Source organism: Physeter macrocephalus, chromosome 7, assembly GCF_002837175.3.
Source record: "Physeter macrocephalus isolate SW-GA chromosome 7, ASM283717v5, whole genome shotgun sequence".
NCBI lineage: Eukaryota > Metazoa > Chordata > Mammalia > Artiodactyla > Physeteridae > Physeter > Physeter macrocephalus.
Window position 1 is genome coordinate 142,286,977 of NC_041220.1, and position 25,290 is coordinate 142,312,266.

At 57.5% G+C, this 25,290-nt stretch overlaps 1 protein-coding gene across 18 annotated transcripts in view; it reads right to left on the reverse strand.

Moving 5' to 3' along the window:
• The window catches only part of ABLIM2 (actin binding LIM protein family member 2), a 75,052-nt gene that overhangs the window by 6,348 nt on the left and 43,414 nt on the right, over positions 1 to 25,290 (reverse strand). For 12 of the 18 annotated variants that reach the window (XR_008617935.1, XR_008617942.1, XR_008617941.1 and 9 more), the window contains 4 exons: positions 16,420 to 16,481; positions 11,033 to 11,087; positions 9,601 to 9,666; positions 9,369 to 9,449 (listed from right to left, as the gene is read on the reverse strand). Coding sequence is in view for 2 of the 18 variants with exons in the window: in XM_028492359.2 (XP_028348160.1) it covers positions 9,369 to 9,449; positions 9,659 to 9,666; positions 11,033 to 11,087; positions 16,420 to 16,481 (206 nt within the window). In the remaining 16 variants the exon portion in view is untranslated. Of the gene's footprint in view, positions 1 to 9,368; positions 9,667 to 11,032; positions 11,088 to 16,419; positions 16,482 to 25,290 lie in introns of all 18 variants that reach the window. The other 6 variants (XM_028492359.2, XR_008617929.1, XR_003680713.2 and 3 more) reach the window with 6 other exon arrangements.

A 25,290-nucleotide genomic window follows, 5' to 3' on the forward strand; every position in this document is an offset into this window, starting at 1 on the left:
TACATCATTTGTTTTTCAGTAATGGCTGGTTTAACAACCAGCGTGGGAAATTCCTGAAAATATAACAACAGGAGCAGCTCTAGCAGCCCCTGATCTCTAAGCGAGCCGGATGCACTAGGGGTCCCTCCGTAACGAGCAGCCCCGGGCAGGGAGAGGGCCTGTGTGCCCGGGACCCTGCATGGGGCGCTCCTGGGTGGTAGGGTGAGCGGAGAGAAGGGAGGGGAAGGGCTGGTCCTATGCAGGCCCTCTGCTCTCTCCTCATTCAGGTGCCGGGCCGCAGAAATAAACCAGACCAGGTGCGCCCATCCCACAGAGATCTCACACCTGCCGGGCAGGTGGGTCAGGGCACAATTAAGTCCACGCGAGGGCCTGGGACCTGGAGGCCCTGATGCCTTGTGAAGCACTGAGGACATGCCACCAGCATCTTACAGCCAGAGGTAGTTTTCTGAGGGACATGAGGTGACTTAACCCTGTAACCTGGCTCCATCGCCAAGGGCTCCCTGAATACAGGAATCAGTAACGGCCACTAACCTCTGCTCGCAGCAAGGGCTCATCAAGGGACAGCAGCCGGGTACCCAGGGCACACACGGCTCTGTGCCAGATGCACACGTACACTCACACCCAGGGAGGCAACGAGTGTGGGAGCTGGTGGTGCCCAGAGGACGTGGACCGGGCCACAGACGGGGACGTCTCCCGGGTCACCCAGCCTGCAAGTGGCACGTTAGAACTCGGACCTTCTGGCCAGGGGTCCAGGGCTCTTTCTGAGAAGCTGACACCTGATGCTCCTTGAGAACACCGTGCCGTTCAGACCAGCAGGTCCACACAGCTGGGGGGCTACCCCTCCCCTTGGCAGACGGGCCCACCGAGGCCTGTCCACCTGGAAGCCGGGCCATCCATGCTGTCTCTCTGCGGTAGAAAGCTCCACTTTTTCTGGGTCACGGACCCTCCGAAACGATGACGCAGTGGCCCATTTTGGTAGAATCACGCACACTCATACACACAGCGTCCGGGTCCAGGAGGCCTACTCGGGGATCCCAGTTTGGACCTGAACCCCGCTATTCTCCTGCACTGATGGGAGGACCACTGGCCAGGCTCGGGAAGGGACTTCATGACAGTTGCTGCCATCCTCACCTGCCCTGAGATTCTAGTTTTCATTTTAAGACCTCAGGAAACCCAGGCTCAGAGGTCCCATGCCTCGCCCGAGGGCACGCAGCCTGGGCGCCAGGCCAGGTGGCTCAGGAGCCCGGGCCCTTCCCTCAGCCCTGACTTCCTGCCCCCTGATGCAGCTTCTGGAAGCGTCTGGCGCTTTGTGGTGGAGGCCCTCGGCCTGTGTTGCTCTGCAGGGTACCCCAGGCTAGCCGCCACCCTGCTGCATTGGCCTGCCTCAGTTTCCCTACAGGGCATTTCCAGTACCCCCTGCCCAGCTCACCAAGTTCAGCTGTCCCATGCCAGCCCACCGGCCACTGCCAGGCCCCCTGCTCCAATGGGGGCTGATCGAGTGGGCTCAGGCCCCAGACCCGCTCAGCCTGTGAATCCTGGACCGGCAAGGACCCACGTTTCTTCCGAGGCCTGGGTCCCACGGTGCCTCCCTGCCCCATCACGCTGTACAAGGAGGCCCTGTCTGCAGAGGGGAGTCCTGCTGAGCTGGGTCCATGCTCTGAAGCTTCTGCCCTCTCAGCCGGAGGTCCCTGACATCATCACCATAACGACAGCATCACCATAATGACAATGACCCCTGCCATCTGCGGAGTGCTCCTCTGTGCCAGGTGAGGGCCGGGAGCTCTCCATCACAGGCTCGTGACCTCTTCATAGTGTATGGGGAAGGACGGGGATGGAGGCTCCGAGCTGTGGAGTGACGTGGCTGCCAGGTGGCCCCGAGGCCCTGCCTCACCGTGTCCTTGCCCGCCTCTTCCACCACCGTTCTGCTCCACGGTGGGCACCTACGGGTTCTGGAACATGCCAGGCTCTTTGCCACCCAGAGCCTGCAATGCTCTCCCTCCACTTCACACAGCAGCTCCTCCTCCTTCTACAGGTACCAGTTCAAATGTCCTCCTCCTCCAGAGGGCCCTCCTGGATTGCACTCGCCAAGCGAGCAGGCCCCAGGCCATGTGTGTCCCTCAGTACGGAGTCACTGCTGATCTCATCTGGTTCTCAGCTCCAGCAGGGCAGGATGGGCCTGTCTCCCATCCTCATCCAGGGACAATCTGTGCTCTTTGCATCCCTGAATCTAAATCTGTGCTCTCACCTTGCTGGCCACACCGCCTCCAGCTTCCTCTCTCCTTCAGAGCCCATTCCGCTTGCCTGCCCTACTCTGCACTGTGTCTGCCTCCTCCCTCCCCCCGCTCCACCCCCAAGTCCCTGCCACTTGGCCTGGCGTCGGAGGACTGTTTGTTCTCCGCACCTCTCCTGGGAGGCCCCAGGGTCCCGGAGGCTGCGGCAGACCCGTCTCCCAGACACACCCAGTGGCTGGGAACCCACATTTCACCATCAGTCTGTCAGGTTCTTATCAGACCGGTCGGATGAGTCTAAAACAAAGGACGTAGTCTTTTAACTGCGGGACCTTATTTTTCAGGCACATTCCTACAACTTGGGCTTTTCCTGCTTGAGCAAACCCAGGTGTGCATTTAGCCTCGGGGTCTGGCAGAGGTGGCCCCAGAGGAGCCGCTCAGCCTTGCCTCTGCTGAGCACTCAGAAAGGAGGACCCTGGGGGCTCGCCTGGACACACCCTCCTTCCAAACCTGTTCAGCCGGCAGCCTTTGCCCTCTGCATGAGTCAGCCTGGCCAGGCCCTGGTGCCCGGCTGTTTGGCCAAACACTAGTCTAGGGGCGGCTGGGAAGGTATTCTGTCAATGTGGTCATGCCTACAATCAGCCTGTAAGTGAAGATGACCCTCCATAATGTGGTGGCCTCATCCACTCCGTTGGGGCAATCACTGAGGGCTTCCTGGAGAAGGAGAAATTCTGCTTCTAAGTGTCAGCTCCTGCCCGAGTGTCCATCCAGCCTGCTGCTGGCCTGCCCTGCGGATTCCACACTTGCCAGCCCCACGGGAAGCCAATTCCTTAAATTAAATTTCTTAATACATGTCTATGTCCATATCTGTCTGTCCATCTGTCTACCTGTCTCCTGTTGGTTCTGATTCTCCGGAGGGCCCTGACTGATACACTTTCCTACCTAAGGAGCCGAATGTGTGCTCTGGGAGGTTGGGGCAAGGAAGGGTGGTTAGAAGTTCACTTTTAATGCTGTAATTAATCCAGGAAGACGCACAGCACAGTGGCCCTGTGTGACTACTTAGCTGGAACCCCAGGTCTGTCCCCCAGAAGCCGAGGGCCTGGGGATGTCCTCCAGCTCCTCTGCCCCCACCCCTTCCCACCAAGGCCTCCCCTGTAGCTGCTGCACCAACCTGTGAAAACCAAGTACAGGAACGTGTCAAGCGCTTGGAACAGCCTAGCGATCAAGTGCTTGTAAATAAGCCAAATCTGATAAATTCTCAAGCATCCTGTTTTTTCCCCATATTGGGCAACAAGGAGGGACCTCTGTTCTCCTGGTGGCCAAGCCTGTGGCTGATCCTACCTCCACGGCCAGCCACCTTGCTCTTCCACTAAGTTCTTAGCAATCACTGTTTGGCCAGCCCATAGCACCCCATCCCCCTGGAAACCTTTTTCTAATCCATACTGGCCTACTCGGTTCCCAGGTTGGTAAACTGGGGGCGACATGGACAAAATAATTGAAACCATGTGCACATCACACCTGCCTGGGGCTTGCTCACGGCAGGTGCTCATGGCTACTTCTGAACAACTGAACAGATGCTCAAACCACCCAGCAGGACAGGCAACAGCGATGTCATCTGACAGGTAAGGGTCAGGCTCAGAGTGGTTAAGTAACTGGTCCGCGGTCACACAGCTAGACATTGTGGAGACTGGATTCACACCCAGGTCAGCCCGACCCTAAGTGCTCTCTCCCTCCACCAGGATGCCACCTTTGGATGGCAAGAGGCTGATGCACGAGCAAAATGGCCAGTCTTTCGGCAAATGCCGGGCAGCCGGTCAGAGGTCTGCAGGAGTGGCCTCAGATAAGAGGACACTTGAGTCTGCCCGGCGCAGGCAAGGCTCTTCCCCCTCAGAGTGGAAGCTCCTGGCACAGCCAAACGCAGGAAGGATCTGAGACCCTTCGAGGCATGAGGTCCTTGGGTGCCAGGGGTAGGCGTTGGGACCCGGACCCCCCAGGACAGAAAGTGCTGGGTCTCAGGGATGGTGTAAAACTGGCCCCGGACGGGCCTCCCTGGGAAGCCTGATCACACGATTCATCTGACTGCCTTCCACGTGACAGCGCTTCCAGAGCAGCGGAGGACGGCCACTCTCCTTCCAAGCACCTCCATGAGTCACCGACCTTTACTGAGCACCTACTATGGGCTACCAGGTGCCTATATGGCACCTTTCTCTTTGTCAGGCTGAGCATCCTGAATTCCCTTGTCTGTGCCTCATAGGCCAGGGCGACAAACATCATCAGAACCTGGTTCGTCCTGCTGCACCGAGTGACCGCCACTTACCCAGCACCCCATCCCGACAGCCCGGAGTCACGCCACGCGTGTCCCTGCCCCTAACACTTTGACCTCCCAAATAGGGCCTGAATCTACCCGCTTCTCACCTCCACTCTGCCGCCACCCTGTCCAAGATGCCACTATTTCTTGCCCGGACAACCCAACTGCCTCCAAAATGGTCTCCCTGCATCCACACAGCCAATTCAGGGTTCACAGTGCAGCCTCGGGCACTGTTTTACCTACGTAATCAGGTTGTCCTGCAACTTAAAAGCCTTGCCTTTCCCAGAAACCAAACTGCTTATCGTGGCTCAGGGCCCTAAGAGGCCTGGCCCCTCCTGCCCATCACCCACTCAAGCACAGCTAGTTCCTTCTCAGACAGCCTATGCTGCCTCCTGCCCCAGGGCCTTTGCACCTGCTGTGTGCTCTTCCTGGAATTCTTTCCTACCTGCCATGACTCACCTTACGTGCAAGTGCACGCGCACACACACACACACACACACACATATGCACACTTACTGCACCCAATTAACTTTTACCCCCTTTTAAATGTTCACAGGCCCACCCTCCTCTCCTTTAGAGCTCTTACCTTGGTGTATAACTTCACACGCTCATCTGGGTCATCAGTTGATTGACGTCTACCTCCCATCAGCCTGAGTCTACGGGCAGAGCTCATGCTGGTTTCTGCTCTTTCTGCGTCCCCCTAGGGCCCAGCTCAGTGCCTGGCACGTGTTCACCAAACCAGTGAGACCCAGCCAAGCACTTTGGCGGTAAAGGATGGATAACAAGCCTTGACCATTTGACGGACAGAGTGGTCCTCCTTCCAGGGACCGACCCTACAGAGGTGTGTGGGCACCACCAACTGTCTGCCCACGTCCATCTTCTCTCCTTGCTGAGCACACAGCAGACCCGCAGCTTTGCCATGTGACCGAGCCCCAGCCAGCGGCCTGCCCCTCCACAGCCTGGCCCCTGGGACCCTCCCCTGTGCGGAGCTGAAGCCGAGCAGGACACTGTGCAGTTCCTGGAGACGGAAGCCTTTCTGTGCCCCCCGTTTCTTGTTTGTAGGGAACAGACTCCAGCCTCCATGACCTTCCCTGAGTTCCAAAGGGCAGATTCGAACAGCTGCTAATCAGGGAAGGGACCGGATGCGGAAACAAGGGAAGAACAGCCAAGAAACGATAGTGCAGCCCTGGGGAAGGGTCCTGGGTCCACCTCAAGGAATACACATAACAATATATTTTGAGCTCTTTATAGAACCAGAGCCCCAATAAATGGAAGATGTCAGTATTCTTCATTCCAGAAAAGACCACCTGAGGCCAGATTAAAGGAGTGCAGGCCCTGCACACACCCTAATCTTATCAGCAATCCCCCCCTTGAACCATTGCTAGAAATCTCCTCATCAAATCCACCCAGGTTGGGACACACAGTTTTTCGGGGCGGAAGCCTGCTGCGGCCCCCTTTGCCTGGCAAAACAATAAAGCTATTTTTTTCTACTTCACCCAAAACTCCGTCTCCGAGATTCAATTCAGCACCAGTGCACAGAGGCCAAGTTTTCAGCATCAGAACGGGATGCGGGACCACCAGGCAGCCATCTAAAAGGACGGGCAGATCCCCGTGAATTGGCATGGAAAAATGTTCCATAAAATTTAAGAGAGAAAAAGCAGATGTCAAACTGCATAAACAGTACGAGGGGACTTATCCAAAAGAGAATTCAGTTATCTCTGGGTATTTGTGCAAAAAAAGAGATTTCCGGAAGCATGTCTGCCCCGGAGCTAGTTTTGACTCGGTAGGGGAATTCCATGTAATGTTTACGTTCTTCTTTGTGTTTTTCTGGACTTTTACAAGGGTTATGAATTGTTTTTATATTAAAAATAAAGCTCTCTCCCCTGAAATAAAAACATCGGTGTCCCTTCCTCTCCTGCTGGCATGTAGCCCCTCGTGAGCCCCTCCTGGCTCACACCCCAGCTCCAAACCCTGAAGGCTGTGGGACGTGCCCGTCTGTGATAACGCTTCCAAGTTGCCTCCTGGCTTGCCTGAGATCAGGAAGAGAATGATTACAGAGAGACGCACCCTTGGGTGTGTTCTTGGAGATTTGGGTGATTAAACCCATTACCCCCTCCTCCAAGGTTTTTTTTTTTTTAAAGAGAAACATTTACATGTATTAACCACTTGCTATTTTGCACCTTCACCCTGTACTGTAGCAAAATAAGGGTTGGGGTATGGGAGTTGGTTAAAGCGAACCCCAGACCCAAGAGGGAAGCAGCGAGTCCCAAGAGGCGGGTGGCCCCGAGGCTGCTGCTGTGTCAGGAGCTGGAGCTGGAGGCACCCCACCCCCACCCCCGCGGTGGGAGCCAGGAGCCCTCAGGGCACCCACGCTTAAGGAACCAACATGCAGAACGGTGGGAGCCCCTCAGGCGGGTCCTGACTGAGTCACCCAGCAGCGACAGCCTCCTGTTTTACAGCAGTGGGACAAGACCACACCCTTAACAAGGGCTCAACTTCAGCCGGAGCCACAGAGTGTGTCCCCTGCAGAGGCCGCGGGGATTGTCACGGGGGAGGCCCAGGAAGAGGCTGCCTAGGACCTCGTCTTCCAGATCACAGGGCAGGCATCCCTTAAGCTTGATTCGGGGCCTGCTCTGTGCATTCCTGCTCTCTGAGCACCTCCACGTGCTCCCCCGTCCCCCACTCACACCCCAGCTTCCTAGCCGGTCCGGCTGCCCCGCCCCCAGCCCCGGGAATGACCCGCACTCGTCCTAATGGGCCAGAACATTCCAGTCGTCCTTCCTCTTCTACGGGGTGAGGTCCAAATGTCCTGCTGAGTGGCCAGCCTCCTGAGCAAAGGCTCCGCGGTCCTTTGCTGGCAAATGCCGCCCACACCCTGCGGACTCGGAGACTCAGCGGGTGGACTGCACTGCCTGACCACGGCACCCATGGGCTTGACGGCTGTGCTGGTCTTCCTCCCCGGCCTCAGCTCCCCACCTCCCTGCAGCTAAGCCCTTGCTGCTGCTGTGAGCCCAGCATCCGCCTCCCTGTCTCAAGGTCCCAGGTCTCAGAGCCCCTCTAGGAGCCCCCCCTCACCCCCGAGTCTCTTCCCTGCAGACGTTGAGCCCGGGGGAGGGGAGGTGAACGTCCGTCCATCAGTCAGGCCAACACACACAGAGGAAACATTCAAGAGATGGAAGAAGGGAATCTGGGTCTGGAGACATGATTAAGCCCCACCCGAAGGGACCCCTCAGTCGTAGGAGCTGGCAATTCCCTTTTAGCTTCAAGCACTTCGGGTCAAGTTCCTACTATTGCAACAGAGAAGTCAAAATGGACACGCCTCCCCCGACTGCTGCAGCCACACCAGCGTCCCTGTCCCCTCCTTGCCACCACTACCCCGTACCCTGGGCAAGGGGCTTTATGTGACCTCTCGTGGGTACAGCCACCCACCCAGTGTCAATATCCTCATCTTAAAGGGCGGAGATCAGGGCTCCAGAGCATCTGTCTGGACCACCTGAGACGGCGTTTCTTTACAGACCTGCCTGGTCTCCACTCATCTTAAAGGGTGGGGATCAGGGCTCTAGAGCATCTGTCTGGACCACCTGAGACGGCGTTTCTTTACAGATCTGCCTGGTCTCCACTCACCTTAAAGGGCGGGGATCAGGGCTCCAGAGCATCTGTCTGGACCACCTGAGATGGCGTTTCTTTACAGATCTGCCTGGTCTCCACTCACCTTAAAGGGCGGGGATCAGGGCTCCAGAGCATCTGTCTGGACCACCTGAGACGGCGTTTCTTTACAGACCTGCCTGGTCTCCACTCATCTTAAAGGGCGGGGATCAGGGCTCCAGAGCATCTGTCTGGACCACCTGAGACGGCGTTTCTTTACAGACCGGCCTGGTCTCCACTCATCTTAAAGGGTGGGGATCAGGGCTCCAGAGCATCTGTCTGGACCACCTGAGACGGCGTTTCTTTACAGACCTGCCTGGTCTCCACTCATCTTAAAGGGCGGGGATCAGGGCTTCAGAGCAACTGTCTGGACCACCTGAGATGGCGTTTCTTTACAGACCTGCCTGGTCTCCACTCGGACTGGCTCCCACCTGGCAGCCCTCCTGAGCCCCTCAGCCACATCCACGCCCCTCCGGCTCCCTCCCAGCAGCCACCTGAGCCCCCGCCCACACAGGCAGCAGGGCAGGGGCCGGCGCTGGCCGGACACACACTCTGCCTCAGGTGCTCCCAGCCCCGGGGCACGGGTGGGGCAGGTGGCCCTGGGCCTTCAGGAGCCTCCAGACCCCTCACCCCAGTGAAACCTTCCTGACACGGCTGGGGAGGTGAAGTCCATTGCTGGCCATTGATTTCCTTGTGGGAGGACAGTGAAGACGGATGAGGTACGCACTCTGGCCACTTGGGACCGTGGCTCATGGTGGGGCCCGGTCAACAGATGTCTGTGCCCTTGACCTGAGGGTCTTTTAAACGTACACTTGCTCCCAGAGCTCAGTATTATTCAAGATCCGGGTGAGCGTGGTCAAACGAGAAGCCATGAATTGGGCCGATTTTCTGAATATCAGTGCTCAGGGCAGAGGCGAATGTTGCCCAGTTAAGCACAGTGACGAAGGCTTTCCTGCCCCAAACCGCAAGCAGCTGCGCCCCCCTTTGCACAGCCATCCTTCCTGGGCGCATGACCACGTTCTCCGGTCTCTGCAACAACGGGGGACCTTGACTCCAAGCCCATGGCCGGGCACCGCGTGGTCGCCACGGGGACCTCGGGGGCGAGGAACGTCGACTTTGTGGACGTCAAGGCAGCTGCAGAGACTCGCTCGGCAGACGTGACCCTCCACCCCCGGGGCCCCTCTCACCTCCAGTCTCGTCCGGTCCACGTCTTTGGGCAGCTTCACGCGGATTCGGTTTGTGACGATGAGGGCGTCATAAGGATAGATCTGCGGGGAGAAGAAAGTCCGGGTTCACCCAGGAAGCAGGCATGTGCGGGGACAAAAGAGCCGAGCCCGAGGCCAGCGGAGAGGTACATACTTGCGTCTGCATCTGACACACACATTTCACAGGGAAAGCACAACAAAAGGAACTTTTAACCTGGGCAGGTACAGCTCGGCAGCTGGAGGTCAGCGCGGGAGCGGGCGGCCCCTCTTACCTTGTATTCTGTAAGAGAAGGCAGAGACCACAGGGGCTGGGTTAGAACACGCGTGAGCTCGGCCCAAAGGTGGAAGCAAGCCCGTCCGGGACCCCCACCCTGCGGCGGGCCGGGCCTTGCGGTCTCCATCCCCGCCCGCAGCATCCTCCTCCGAGCTGCAGGGGGCCGGGCTCTGGGATCTCCGGCGGGAAGCCAGGAGCAGGAGGCACGGTCAGGAGGCTGCAGGCCAGACTGGGAGCCAGACGCGGCACTGTGTTCTCCCTCAGCTGTGCTGCTGTCTCCCTGGTGGTCCGGGCCTGCCTCGGTTTACCCCCGTGGAGACAGGCGGCCTTGCTGGGGTCGAACCCCCCTGCCTCTTACTGTTTTACCTTCTTTACCCTTCAGCTGCTCCTCCTTTTCAATACAGAGCTCCGCATGCTAGCTTTTTAAAAGGTTTTTCTTCCAGACTAAAAGCGGCTTGTTAAAAAATAAAGTCGTACGGATGGGAGGCCTCCGCGAGCACGCAGAACCCACAGGGCAGCATCTCTGGATCTCGGCCACAAGCAAGCCTGTCTCGGGAGGGAGACCCTGGCGAGGGCCTGGGCACCGGGGGGCCGGTCCTTGAATATCCCCATGTGCCATGCAGGGTCCTGGCCGCCCCGGCTCTGAGCCCGGGGGCCCGGAGGCCACTCAGAGCTCCCTCCACTCCCACATCCAGCGCGAAACAGCCCAAGAGAGCAGGCTCCGGTCGCCCTCGGGTGACAATCGTGAGCGAGCATGGCGGGGCCCGGCGGCTCAGAGCTGGCAGAGCCCTTGGGCCGGCGCCTGCCGCGTGACCGGGTCTCTCCAGCAACACCAGCCTCCCTGCAGGCCCCCCTGCTGGTGTGAAGCCCTGGGAGGCCACGCGGAGAGCAGGGCTGGGGCAGGATCTGACCCAACTTCAGGCCCGCGGGCTCTTCACTGTGTCTCTGCCTCCTTTGCTGCTATAGAATTCAACAGTAGGTGTTGGGTTGGCCTCAGCCCTGGCGTGGGACGGTCATTCCAACACAGATCTCTCCCCGGGTGACCCGGAGTGACACGTGAGTCAGGGTGGGGCTGGCAGCGCTCGAGGTGAGCGCCCGGGCCAGGCCACGGAGGAGCGTCTGAGTTAGGAGGTGGGGAGCGCCGGGGGGAGGGGGAGCGCAGGGCGCATCTCAGGCAACATTATGACGGAGGTAAACCAGTCCTTGACCGGAAGAGGCAGCGACACGGCCGCCCCAGGCTCCGCGACCCCACGATGCTCGGAAGCCTTCTGCCAGCGGCCCTGGCCGGCGGAGGTTTCAGAACGAAACTCGTGCAAACCTGTTAGCGACCCCTGCCCCAGCCAGAGACCCACGGGGTCCCCGCTTCCTGTACCTCGCGTGCCCCAGCTGGCATCCAGGTCTGCTCCACAAGGGGCCAGATTGGCATTCTGGAAGAGAAAGAGAGAGGGCGGCAGGGGGCAGGTTGCGGGGGGCGGGCCGTCGCCGGGGTCCTGGCGGCCTGGCCGGGGAGGAGGCTCAGCCCACGGTGCCCACTGAGGCCGGGCTCTGGAAGGGCCGTGTGGCCGCCCGCGCTCGTTGGGGCTGCCGGCCTCCCACGCGGCGGGTTTGCTCACATACCTCCCGCCGCCTTCAGGCCTGAGCTGCCCCTGCCTGTCCAGCCAGCTCCTTCCCGCTGTGAGGACAGCTCCAGGGCGCCCGGCCCCTCGGCCCGCAGCTGGCCTGCACCCGGAGGGCGGCTCGCTAGGGCTACGGCTCTGCTCCCCTCCAGACGCACTGTCCCCGGGGGCCCGGGTGGCCGGCGTCTGTAAAGTCCCCAGCACAGACCCCAAGTGTCGTGAGCACCCCGTACGATCACGGTGGCTGTGAAGGCTGACGACGCCCAGGGATGGCACTCGGAGGGGGCGCGGACCCGGCCACCCGTCTCAGGTGCCTCCCTCACCTGCCCACGGCACCGGCAGCCAACCCTGACGTCTGGAATTCTCGTTCGCCCTACCCACCTGAAAACGCCATCCTGCAAACCTCGGCAGAGGGTTCCTGCCCCACAGTGCAGGTGCCGAGGCCCGCAGGGTCACTCAGTCCCTCCCCTGTCCAACTCTGTCTTGGCCCTGCATCCGCTGCCCACAGTGGAGAAAAATGTTTTATTTGTGCCCGTACCCCTGGCACCTGGTACAGAGTCTGACACGGGGTCAGGGCTCTTGGCCAGCGCTTCTGGAACCGGGTACAGGGGTTAAATTTCCACGGAGAGAGCTCTGCAGTTAAAGAAGGGATTACATTCTTCACTCTTGGGATGTGTTACAGGGAAAGAGCTTTCAGCACTAATTTACTGCAAGCGGTGATAAGTCAGGAGCTGGTCACGGTCCTAGTGAGTGCGGGGGCAGGACGAGGCCTCTGAAAGCACCGAGTCCAATGTCCTTCATCCTGAACAGGGGAAACTGAGGCCCAGAGACGCCAGGATGAGGGCGGCGAGGCAGGTAAGCGCCTCAGTGGAGGGCAGGAGCTGGCCTTTACATTTCTGATACTTTGTCCATCGTGGATTTTCTTCATTAATTTGGATTTTTCAAAACATTGTATTACCTTGTTTACCTTGATTACTGAGTCCTTTGGCAAGTGCCCTGAATGCCTCACCTTAATCCCAGCACTGGGACCCAGAGCCCGGCAACCTGTCACCCGCCGGTGACTCTCCGTGACCCTGCACCTCCTCCACTTGACTGAATGATTCCCCTTGGGAGTTTTCAAGAGCAATATTTGCAGATATTTTCTCAGGCCACTGAAAAGGACCCCCGTGCACCTGCCTGCTTAGGGAAGCTCCTGCATAAAGCAAGGCAAACCTGTCTCCCACCTGGCCCGGCCGCGATAAGAAAGAGAAATGCCGCCCCCTAGTGCCCGCTGCCCTGCATCACAGGCTGTAAACTCCACGGCCACCGCCACCACCTTGGGCAGTTGGAAGCCCACTTCCTGGCAGCAGAACCGGCTTCCTCTGGTCCGCCAGGCTCTGAGACTAGACAGAGAGTCTCAGGAGGGAGGGTGGGGAGGCGGGGGTCACCGTGTCAGTCCAGAGCAGGGAAAGAGCTCTCTACTCCTGGCCTTCTAAATGCCAAGTGGTGATTATTATCACCATTTAATAGCCGAGGCTCAGAGACGTGAAGCAACTTGCCCAAGGTCACACAGCTAATATATGGAACTGTAAAAAATTTAACCCGTGCATTTTACTTTTCAAAAATTATACTGGGATTGATAACGGTGAGAAGGAAATCGTGGCCATTCACCATTGTTCTTTTCTTGCTAAAGCTCACACCGGACTGTGCCATTTTACTCACTAGGCACTGAGGTGGAAGTAAGAAGGAGTAGAGACTTGCTTTTATAGTAACTATTCGTTTGGGAACTACGCTATAGAAGATTTTACAACTATAATGTTATGTGTCCTGGCAGTAACCTTAAGAGATAAGGATAATTTTTTTTAAGACTAGGAAATAGAGACTCATAGAATTTAAGTAACTTTTGCCCAAACACACACCCAGGAAGTGGCGGAGCTGGGATTTGAACTCGGGGCTGCCTGATGATAATGCATGTGTTCTTTCCAGCATATCCGACTCTCAAAATTTGTTAAGGTTTTCTTTGTAGTGACATACATGAAACTTTTTATTAATGTTTTATGGAGATGTGAAAACCCGATTCAAAATATACGCATTTTTTTCATACGCCTATTAGATTAAGTTCGCTGTTTGCACTATTAAATTGATCCCCATACTTTTTTTCTCCTTCACTAGATCCGTGTCTGATTTCAAAAGAGTCATGTTCAAACGGCCTACCATACTTGCGTTTTATCAAGGTCTCTGGCATTGCCATGTTGCTTGGCAAGTTTAAAGTTATGAATGCTGTTAATTGCTTTATAACTTGTGTCATCATGAACTAGTGTTCCTTCTTTTTACCACAAATTCTACTAATTCATCTTAGCCTTAACTTCTACCTTATCTGATATTAATCCTGCTTTCCTTCTACTTGTGATTTCGGTATCTCTTTCCCATCCTTTGACTTCTAATCCATTAAAAAATAATTCGTGTTCATCTCATGATGATACGTGTTTTTCTTCTTTTATTTTTAAAAACATCTAACCTGACAGTCTTTGTCATTTAGTAGGAAAATTCAGTCTGTTCTTATTTACTTTAGCATCAGGGTTTTTCAAAATGGGACTCCTTCCAAGGGGCTACCGTGTGGATCTGTCGGTGACCAGCGGTCAATCTCTTAATAGCAGACCGGGTGGCACATGTTGGAACCAATGCTGTCTCATCCACAGGAAAGCCTTTAGTAGGTGGCTGTTTCCCTATTTATTCTACAGAGAGGTGTGAATATCTACCATGTGTCAGGCTCTGTGGCGGGCTACTTATCAGGACATTTTAACAAGCTTTGGGGCATATGGTGCTGGCCCCTTGTGACAAATCCCTTCCAGAACAAGAACCAGGCACATCTCTGCCTCCCCTGATTTACTGACTTCCTTCCTTCCATTTGACAATAAGAACTACACAACCGGTCAGGCTCAGGAAGCTCACAGCTAAGCGTCGATGGTTTTTCCCATACGGCGTTCTTCTGTGTGTCTCTGATATAATTTTCTCCTACTTCTTTCTTTTCCTCTCCTTTGGGATTTGGTGTTACTGGGTTTTTGGTCACTCTGCATCTGGGTTTTTACTTTAGGTCACCTGGAATCCTTTCAGAAAGTAAAAACAAACCCAGAAACAACTTAATCTGACATGGCTGAGCTGTAAAAGACTGGTCATCAAATTATCTGGCTTTTCAGCTGAGAAACAGGCATACGATTACATTAGAGTCTTAGAAAGAGTGAAGAAAAAAAAAATAGGAGAGAACATTGGTAGGGAAAAAAGAATCCCCCAAAAAAGTCAACAATAATTTTTATCAATCTCCTGGATATTCTAATGTGAAAAGCTAAAAATCCTCACGTGGTGATGAATTCCATCTTTATCGACTCCCCGGGATGTTCCGAAGGGCTCACTCACAGCTTTCTAACAATCTGCCCCCCACCCTGAGGCCAGCAGGGGAAACATTCCCGGAGGGTTCAGCTCTCGACTCTGTAAAGCTTAAGAGCCTGCTCTCTGCTCTAGGAGAGGCCTGAAGACGGTGTCCCCGCCAAGAGTGTCTGGATCAGCTGTTCCCAGACTCCTTGGGGGTGGAGCCTCCGGAGGCCACGCCCTCCCCACAGGTGCTGGCAGCCGTCGACCCGCGTCCTTCCAGCCTGGCAACCAAGAAGGGACTCTCCCTAGAGGATGCATAACCCGGCCGCCAATGACGCAAGCCTGGAAGTGCTGGCGTTCATGCTCTTGTCTCCCAGATTTTGAGGGAAACCCCAGGACTTGGCTTGGGGAGTGGCACGCCTCGGCGTGGACGTGCCCAGTCCGTGACCTCGGCACTCACGGCCCCTGAGTCAGAGAACAGCCGTGCCAGGTGATCAGAGAACGTTCTGACTGGCTCTCACCGCCCTCAGGACCCTCACGCTGAGCCTAAGGATCTACGTCCCCCGGCGCCGTGGGAGTTCTGTAGACTCCTGCTTGCTCACGCCCCCTGCAGCCTTCCTTAGACGGGAACTCAGAGAAGCGTGCCACGTGCCGCTCCGACTCGGCCCATTCTGAATAAGCGGGGTGGGGGGGAGTGGTTAGTGGGAAGGGCGGGGTTCCCTCCAGCAAACCATGCAGAGGCACCTGGGCCCGGGACACACACAGCAGCAGGGCCCACAGAGCTCGAGAATGACCGAGAACGGCCCGAGGACACCCGCAGCTTCCGTGCTGGCGTCCCTGTTCTTGGATGCGCCCCATGGCCTGGACCCTGCATTTGAGGTCTGCCTGAGGGGTCGCCGTCCCCTGCGTTACACACTTGTTGCTGGGGCCGCCCCAGGTCAACACACGGGGACTGAAGTCTGAGTGGCTTCTCTTGGGGGGTGAATGGCCTCGGTTTGTGGACAAACTTCCTCCGACCGGGAAAAGGCTGCCTCAGTGGTAGCAAATCTCCTGGGGCTGTGTCTGTGTGTGTGTGTCTGTGTGTGTGACGGGGGGTTGGCGGGGGTCTGGTGTCATCACGCCCGCTCCACCTGACGGGTCCCCACTGGAGACCTAGCAAAGCTGTGGGGAGAGGGACAAACACAAGGGCCCAGCGGGGGGACAGGTCAGGCACCACGCTGTCTGGGCCCACGTTCTCATGTCCCCGGATTCAGAGAGCTGGGAAGGGGGCAGTCAAAGCAGCCTTCGGCCGGGAGCGGGCAGAGAAAGCCGGCCCCTCGGTGTGGCCCCAGTTACGGTCACAGTGCTAAGGGCACCATCAGTGGTAACCAAGGTGATGGGACGAACACCGGGGGCCGGGGAGGAAGGGCGCTCCAGGGAAGGAAGTGGATTCTGGGCCCACATGGCTCACGAAACCCCTCCCTCCTTTAAGATCCTTATTAGGCTCTAGGTCACAGGAGAAGGACGGTCAGGAGGGCCTTAAAGAGAGTCTGATTCCTCTGGGTGGCCCCGCTGCCCCCGCCCCCCGACACTGAGGTCTCCCTGGGGGCTGGGAGCGGAGGGGAGGAGGGGTGCTGCCGGGTGGTGGTCTGGCCCTGGGTGGAGCCAGGCAGACGTGGGTGGGGGAGCAGGGTCCCCAGGGCCCGTCCTCCTGGCCGTGCGCTCACGGAGCCGTGGGAGCCGCCCTAGCTCACGGCGGCCGTTAGTACGCATGTGCTGGGGAGGGCGTGCGGGGCGTGCGGGGCCGAGTACCTACCCGGTGGTCCAAGCCATTCTTGCCATGTCCTGGGACAGGGTCAGACTTGGAATAGGGGAACCCTGGAACAGACACAGCACAGCTGTCACGCACGCAGCCAGGCTCGGCCGGGCGCAGGAGAGGGCCTCACCCGGGCGGCGGGGCTGCGCAGGTGACATGGGATGGCCCCGAAGATCCCACCTGCCTCGTTCGAGACCTCTATCCCCAGGGCACTGACTGCGGATGAAGCCGGGAAGTGGGTGACATGCCCGAGCCCGCCCATGACACCAGGAACATCACGGAGCCTGACCCGGCCTGGCAGGCCCCTGCGTCCTCTGGGAGCCTCTATCACCAGGCCAAGCTCCTCACCTGGCTGACCAGCAGAGCAGGGGCCAGAGGGAGGAAGGGGCCCCCATGCAGGGTAGGGCTGTGCCATCCTGTGCCAGAGGCGGCCAGTGGAGGCCCAGCACCACCAGAGGTGGCCTGCAGACTATTTTTTCAAAACCCTTGAGCTGTTTGCAGTTGGGGGATTTCACATTAAAATCCTAATTTCTAGCTTCTCAAAGGGCCAGTCTGAGACACTGGGCCCTGGATTCCCTGTGGGAACCCCACACCTGGTCTCCCTCCATTGATCACACCCCTGGCTGCTCTGGGGGGCCCAGGACTTTGAGCCGCCCCCACCCCCTGTTAACCGCTTCAATGCCACGTCTGGAGAGAGCAGAGCGGAAACTCCTGGCTCAGAAGTCAGCGTGGGATGTGCCCCAGAGGGGAGGCCAAGGGGCACAGCCTGGGCCCCCTGGAGGGGCAGGGGACCTCCACCACCCTTAGAAGCACCCTTAGGAGGCCTTTCCAGGCTGCCTGAACTGTCTTTCCATAGCCTGTGGGCCCGTAAAAAGCAGGGGCCATGTCTGCTGCATCTGGGGGTCCCTGTCCCCCACAGCTCAGGCAATAGCACTGGCTCCTGGGAGCCACCGGGCTGCCCACGAGGGCTCAGAGGGGACGGCGGGTCCCACCCCTCTGTGTTCACGAGGCTGTAAACCGGAGGACTGAGCCTCCAAAGGTGAGACGGGCGCTGTGCACAGAACTGCCTGTCCGTCCACCCACCCGCCCACTCCAGAAAGGCCCGCTTCTGAGCACAGGATGCTGGTCCATCCAGGTGCCTGTCTTGTGAGGTGGAGGGTCAGAGAAGACATTCTGTACAGGTCACACCCGCAGGAAAGGCCTCAGCTGGGGACCTGCCTCGGGGACTTGTTTGTCCCAGGGTAATCTGTGGGAAGGTTCCAGATGTGGGTCAGGAAAGGCCTTTCACAACATCAAGGGCAGGGTTCTCAAACTGGTTTTAGCCGAGGAGCCCTCTTGTCACAGGAAATCTATGTGAAAACTCCGATGCATGAAACAGAGGAGAGCGGAGCTGGAGGGAGAGAAGCGGGGCCAGACGCTCGGGCCAGGCCTGCCGGGTATCCCTCGCTCCTCCTGGTTGCCCTGGGCTCCGCCAGGTCAGTGACCTAGCCAGCTCCTCCCATTTCACAGAAGGGGAACTGAGGCCCAGGGACACAGAGGGACCTGCCCAAGGTCACCCAGCCCTGGGACACGAGACAAGGGCCTCCTGACTTACAGTCCTGAGGTCCCTCCAGAACACACCTGCTTCCCAATTTACACCCAGAGCCAGGCACACTCGGGCATGTGAGGCTGTTGGGCTGAGGATCTAAAGGACCCTCAGCTGAGACCCAGGAGCTCCTGATCAGTCGGGGATGCTAGAGTAGTCTTCTCAAAGTGGCGTCTCCAATAAGCAGCACCCGCCATGCCTGGGAGCTTGCTGTAAAGGCAAATTCTCAGGACCCACCCCAGACGTACAGACTCAGAATTCTGGGGCTGGGGCCCAGCGGTCTGTGTTTTACAAGCCCTCCAGGGCATTTTGATACACACGAAGGCTTGGGAACCCTTAGGGCCCCGAGAAGAACTATGCCCTCACCTCCAGCCTTACCTGCTCTAAACCAGCAGCTCTCTACCCGGATGCGCTGCTATCACCTAGCCGGCTTCTAAAATCCCCTGTGCTCAGGCTACCGGCCTCTGGTCTCACGGTAGCTGTGGAGACCTTACTTCCACTCAGGCCACTTCATCTTCCTCACTCATCAGCTATGACTGTCTTCGCTCTTTCTTCTACCTGCCTCGAGCTTCCATATCGGATGGTGTAACAATTTTTGCTTTGATCATCAATGATTTAAGAAACTCATCACAAGAAGGATAGTCTGTTATATTGACCCCTATTTTAACCTGTTTTGATGTTCTTCCTTTCTGAATTTCCGAGCCCTCTCATCACTTCCTTTCTGTTTGGAGAACTGCCTTTAGCCAAGTACGTCTGCGAGTGAAAACTTGTCTTGGTTTTCCTTTGTCTGAGAATGTCTCCATTTTCCATTCATTCCTGAAGGATATTTCCATCCAAGATAGAATTCACATCCACAGCAAATGTCTTTCTGCACATTAAATACGTGCCGTCTTCCTCTGACCTCCATGGTTTCTGGGGAGAAGTTGGCTGTCATTTGCATTGGTGTCCCCAGTAGGGAGAATAATATGTCTTTTCCCTCAGGCTGTTTTCAGTATTATTTTTTTCTGTCTTTAGTTTTTGTAAGTTTTTATTTATTTATTTATTTTTTTTTTTGTGGTACGCGGGCCTCCCTCTGCTGCGGCCTCTCCCGCTGCGGAGCACAGGCCCCAGACGCTCAGCGGCCATGGCTCACGGGCCCAGCCGCCCCGCGGCATGCGGGATCCTCCCAGACCGGGGCGCAAACCCGGTTCCCCTGCATCGGCAGGCGGACGCGCAACCACTGAGCCACCAGGGAAGCCCTGTAAGTTTAATTATGGTGTGTTTTGGTGTGGATTACTTTGAGCTTATTCTACGTGGGGTTCACTCAGTTTCTTGAGCACGTTAAGTTTATGCCTTTTGCCAAATCTGTTAAGTTTTCAGGCATTATTTCTTTGACTATTTTTCAGACCCATTCTCTTCTTTCTGTGACTCCAGTGATACAAGTGCTGTCTGACAGGTCTCTGAGGCTCTGTTCATTCTTTTCTGCTATTTTCTCTCTGCTGTTCAAGTTGGATAATTCTGTAGTTCTACCTTCAAGTTCACCGATTCTCTCCTCTGACAAATCCCGCTATTCTGTTATTGAACCCATTCAGTGAATTTTAAAATCTTGGTTATTTTATTTTTCTTTCCCATAATTTCCATTGGATTCTTTTTTTATAACTTGTATTTCTTCTGTGAGATTTTCCTTTTTTCTTTTTCATTTCTTTCAAGAGGATTTGCAATTGTTGGTTGAAGCATTTTTGTGATGACTGCCTTAAAAATCCTTCTCAGGATAATTCCAATATCTGATGTTTTCGGTGTTAGGATGTGTTGATTGCCTTTTCACATTCAAATAGTTATCTTCATGGTTCTTGGTGTGATGAGTGATTTTCCACTGCATCCTGGACATTCGGATATTATGTTGGGAGACCTGGATCCTAGCTAAGTTTTCCATGTTAGCAGGCTGTCACTGTGTTTAGGTTTAACATGTGGGGCATGGCTTATTATGGGCTGTGAGTCCGAAGACAGTTCAGTTTTCAGAATGCTTGTTAAAGTGCTCTTCCGGTCTGCTGCGTCCACCTGGTGTTTCTGGTAGCAACCTGGGGTGAAAGGTGCTTCCCTGGTTGCCCCGTACCACGAGGTGGGGGTGGAAGACACCAGCCACGGATGGAGAGTGTTTCGCTGGGCCTATTCTCCAGGCTGCTGGGTGCCAGTAGGCCTTCTGCTGGGTACCAGGGAGGGCAGTCATCTACTTGGTCACCTTGTCCACTGCATGGGAGGTGAGAGACACTGGTCTTGCATATTTCCTCAAGTCCTCAGGTCTCTAGCCAGTCCACCTTCCTCTCTCTACGCTCCAGAGTTCTGTGATTGTCTGCCCTATTGTTCTTGGGCTTTTCATTTGTACTGAGTGGGGAAGAGCAGGGAGAGAGGAGTCTCCACTATCACATCCGTGGCATGCTATCAAGAGCCATTGGAATTGGCCTCTCTTGGGATGGGACCAGCCATCAGTAGATTTCAGAGGTCCCAGGATCCCATGTACAGCCGAGATTGAGAACCATCCGTTTAAAAGGTCCCTTCACATATCCAGAGATTTTCTTGACTGTCACAAGCCAAGGCATTACACATGAGCCCATTTTACATTTCAGGAAGCTGAGGCCTAGTGAAATTAAGTGACCTGTATAAGATCAAATTGTTACTCACGAAGAGGATGAGACAATCTCCCAGGACCCTAGCTTTGCGAACCAGTAACCCTATCTGCTCCAGCAGCTCTGCCCTGGTGAGGGTTTGCAGGCGTGGGAGTCTTCTAGGGACCTGCCTGGCATATGGCAGTGGCTGGCCTTAAGAGCGTGTGCTGTGTGTATATTAGAGAGAGAGAAAAGGCACACAGGGAGAAGGCAGGTGTGCTGGACCTGGACAGGTGGCAGCTGGGTACTCATGACCCCGAGGTGTATCAGGCCCTGTAACCACTGGACACCTGCCCACGCCCCACGTCCAAGCTCAGCCTAACTAGGCTCCCCGTCACCTCCTCCCAGAAGCCCACCTGTGGCAACCTTGCCCTCAGCATTCTGCCGGGATTGATCTTGGGTCTCCTTGGCTCTGTCCGTCTTCTGGGCTGGCTTGTCAGAGGTTAGAGGAACCACTGGACGGATGGGCAAGGAGAGGCCCCTTGCAGGTGGATCACTATTCAGGTGCAGCTACAGGCACATGGCTCATCATGGCATCCAGGATGCTTTGTGGACCGCGGTCAGGAAGCCATTTCCCTGGGCAGATCTTCGTCACTTTCACCAGGATGGTGAACGGCTTTCAGTTCACTGATGTGTGAATATGTAAGTTTGCAGCTGCGTGGCCCTGTGCAGGTTCGGGTCCCCTCTCTGAGCCTTGGCATCCCCGTCTGGGGAAGGAGGGGCTGGGATCCCCTTCAGCCCCTAGGAACATGAACAGGAGGCCCCTCGGGCCGTCTGAGCCTCAGGCTTCAGAAGCAAGTGAGAGGGGCCCACTGAAGGCTCACCATGGCTGGCTTGTGCACCTGACCAGCTCTGTGTGACACCCCGGCGCTCAGCCCATAGGATGCCCACGTTTGAGCCCCAAAGCCCAGGTGCCGCCTGCCGGGAGGACTGGATCATCCCCACTTTTACAGACGAGGCGATTCCAAACCCAGAGAAGTTTGCTCTCGTACCCAAGGTCACATAGCAAGTGAGAGGCTAGGATTCAAGCCAGCGGGATCGCGCCCGCATCTAGCCATCTCTGCTGACCCCTCACGTGACTTCATGCACTCTGTCGCTCCCCCCGACCCCCCACCATGCTGGGGCCCACGAAGGAGGGAAGGCTCTGCTCAGGGAAGACCTGGGCACCCACCGCCCCGTGGGCACTCACTGGGGGGCTGCTGCGGGCACAGGGGGAGGCACGGGGGGCCCATCTGGACCCTGCTCCCCAGGAGCTAACAGTCTTCAGGGGAGAAAGGACACCCAGGGTCACAGATAAGGTGCTCCCGGCGGGGGGCGGGGAGGGGAGACAGAGCTCCCAGGTGGGTGGGAGACCCGGGCAGAGTTGTGTGTAGGGGGACAGAGGAGGCCCTGAGAGCTGTGGCCTGGGACGTGGGCTCCTTCCCCCGGACACCGGAGGGGCTCAGGCACTGCCTGTGCCCCTGCCCACAAATCTGAGGCCACACCCTGTCCAGTTCCCCGGCTGGGGGCAAGCCTGCCCATCACGGGGCGCACAGGGAGCCTTGCTAAGAGCGAAGGGTCCCAGCCAGCCCCCAGGGAACGGCAGGGGGCTCTGCCCTGGGCCCCCCTCGCACCTGGAGGGGGCTTCTCCGGGGCCAAGGGACCCTCCCTGGTGTCCGGAACCCTCACGGCTCTTGCTGGGGCCGAACGTGAGCGGGGGCAGAGGCCGGGAGGGCCATGCCCTCCCCAGCAGTCTCTGCCCCAGGGGAGTCCCAGCCACCTGCTGGATGCCGGGTGCCGCGCAAGCCCCCCAGCTCCCTCGGGCCTCTCCCTCCCAGCCTTCCCCCGCCCCCTCCGCTGGCCCGGGCGCTCTCCACCCCTGGGCCTCCCCCGGCCCACACTTTCTCCACCCTCCCCGCCAGTCCTATGGAGGTGGGAGACGGGCTGAGGAGCGGGAGTGAAGTAGGTGCTGAGCAGGAGACCCACAGTTTCTTTGGGCCTCAGACCCTTCTGAGAAGTAACACAGCTCAGGAACCCACCTGGGGGAGGGCCTGGGTCTCAGGTCACCCACCCCCGGGCCCCCAGGCCCATCCCGGAGCCGAGGACCCCTGTGACTCTGCCTACAGCCCAGAATCCTTTCCTGAGCGCCCAGCCCATCCGTCCACGGCCCTGCAGTTCCGTCTGGGCGTCTCAGCCTCCCGACTCGACGTGAAGAACCCACCTTGTTCCTGCCCAGCTCTGAACAGAGGTGCCTCCGCCCACCTGAGCCAGGACGCCCCGGGTCATTCCTGATCCCGCCCCCCCCAACACCCCGCCCCTCCTCGACTGCTTGCACCAGTCCTGCTGTTTAGACTGTTCAGGGGGGCCTCCCCATGGCTTATCTGGACACCCCAGTCCCTTGAGCCCCGGCCCAGCAGCCTCCAGTCTACCCTCTGCAAAGCTGCCCATCCGTGTTTAAACACATAAAACCCATCACCTCATCTCCTGCTCGCGGCCGGGCTGCACCGACCCCGGGCCCCGGCAGACAGAGAAGAAAATTCCCAGCATCACACACAGACCAGCTGTTTCGGGCTGCCCTCTCCCGCCTCCCCACTGGCTTCCTGTTTCTGTTTCCCAAACTGCCCCCTTGCTTCTCGCCTCGAAGCTCTGTGCGTGCTGTTCACACTGCTCAGAGCACCCCAGGACACCCCCAAAAGACTACCTCCCCCAGAACCCTCCCCCAGCCTGGATGACGTCAATTCCCCTCCTGCCCCGACAGTCCGGCGGCCAGGGCTCTGCGGAGAACCCCTAGGTCCGTCCTCCACTCGGAGGCCAGGCCGAGCCCTCCCCCAGGGCCCAGCAGCCAGGCTTCACCTCTGTGAGGAGGGCTCCCTCCCACACCTACCCCTTCAAGCCTGCAGCCCTCACACCTGCTCACTTAGCATCTCCCTTCCCCGAGCCACCGGCAGCGCCTGGCCCCCCGACCTGCACGCGCCATAGGCCTTACTTTCTAACGTGGTTTTTGTCTGTGTCCCCGCCTCCTCTGGACCATCAGCTCCTGGGGCCGGGGTGCTGTCTGTTTGGCCTCTGCTCTGGCCCCAGGACCTGTTCGGCGGTCACACCCTGTCCCTGGGCCTTCTCTTGCTTGTCCAAAAACGAGGGCCACGACTGAGGTCCCGTCAGTGCGACGCCTGTGGATTCCGCGCCTGGGGTCCTCAGGCCCCAACGCCCAGACTGAGGGTTGCCCAACCCCCAAAATTCTCATGGGGTTGGCAGACAGCGGATCAGGTCTCTCTCTCTTTCAGCCGTGGACTAAGAAATGTGAGAATGACTTTTTCTTGCCTGGAGACTCCAGAGGACTAACAGGGGTGAGGAAAGCCACTTCCGGCCAGCCCTCAAACCCGCCTTCCTCCTGCCCGCAGGGCACGAAAAGGGGAACAGAGGTGCTGTCTCCCGAGCTTCACACTGGTGGGCGCTGAGGGTGAGGGACCCAGGAGGCAATCTCGGATCCCAGCCCCAGCCCAGGCCCGGACTGGGTGGGCAGCAGGCGAAGACAAGGGGACGGGACTCCGTGGGGACAGACGCGCAGAAGGTGATGTAAAACGGCAAAACCACAGGCAGGGTGGGCGTGCACGGGACCAACCATCTGCACGGCCTTGGTTTCTAATGTGGAGCTTTCCTCACCCCGACCTCCAAGCCCGCCCTAATTCCCCTCACGTGCTGGGATTTGAGGAAGGGCCTTATTCCCTTTGGAAGGGTAGGGTCCTTTCCAGGGGTCACTGAGTCCTCAGGGAAGGGTCTCCAGCTGGCCCGGGGCTTTGTCTTACTTCAGCACACCTGTGACCACCTGGAGGGGGATGTGGGAAACCTCAAAAGGGGGGACAGGACGTGAAGGGTTAGGAAGGTGGGACCCAGAGTAGCAGCAGGCCGGTCCACAGGGTCTAGACCAGGGGAGGGGGGCCCACACCACCTCGTGTTCTTCTGGGGCAGTGAATCTCATCCTGTAAGGCTCAAGACCCTCTTCTTGTAACAGAAAATCAATACCATCCCTTTCCCGTGCAGAAATCAGATTCGCCCATAATATAACCTACTACATGCACAGTCCAGATAATGCCCTAAGCGTAGCATAAAGGAAAATGAGCAGTCTGTCATACGATGTGTATTTCAACGGCACCTCCTTCGGAGGGGCTGACAGCGCTGGCTGAGAACCACTGCCGTAGCGGAGAGGGATGTCACACTGGTTTGTCAGTTGTCTGCCTCCCTGGGGAACAGGCACCGGGCCATATTCACCACCTCCTCTCCGCTGCCTAGCACGGTGTTCAGCACATAGTAGGTGCTCAGTTAACGTCTGGTGAAGGGGTGGATGAATGACTGAATGATGAATGCGGTCTCAGGTGAGATGTGCTGACGGTGTCATGAGCGGGATGAGGTTGTGCCTGGCCCCCGAGAGCCCACGGAGGACCCCAGGCAGGCGGCAGCAGGGTGCGTGTGCACTTGCTCTCAGTGGCGTCTTTCCCTGTCCCAGCTCCCCGCACGCGTCTCTGGGGCAGGGGCTGCTCTTGCCTTCTCGGTCTTCCCCTCGGCGCCCTACACAGCGTCTGGCACAGAGTGGGTGCTCGATAAATACCCGTTGAATTTAATGCATCTCAATTCAACAAACATTTATTGAGGGCCCACTGTGTTGAG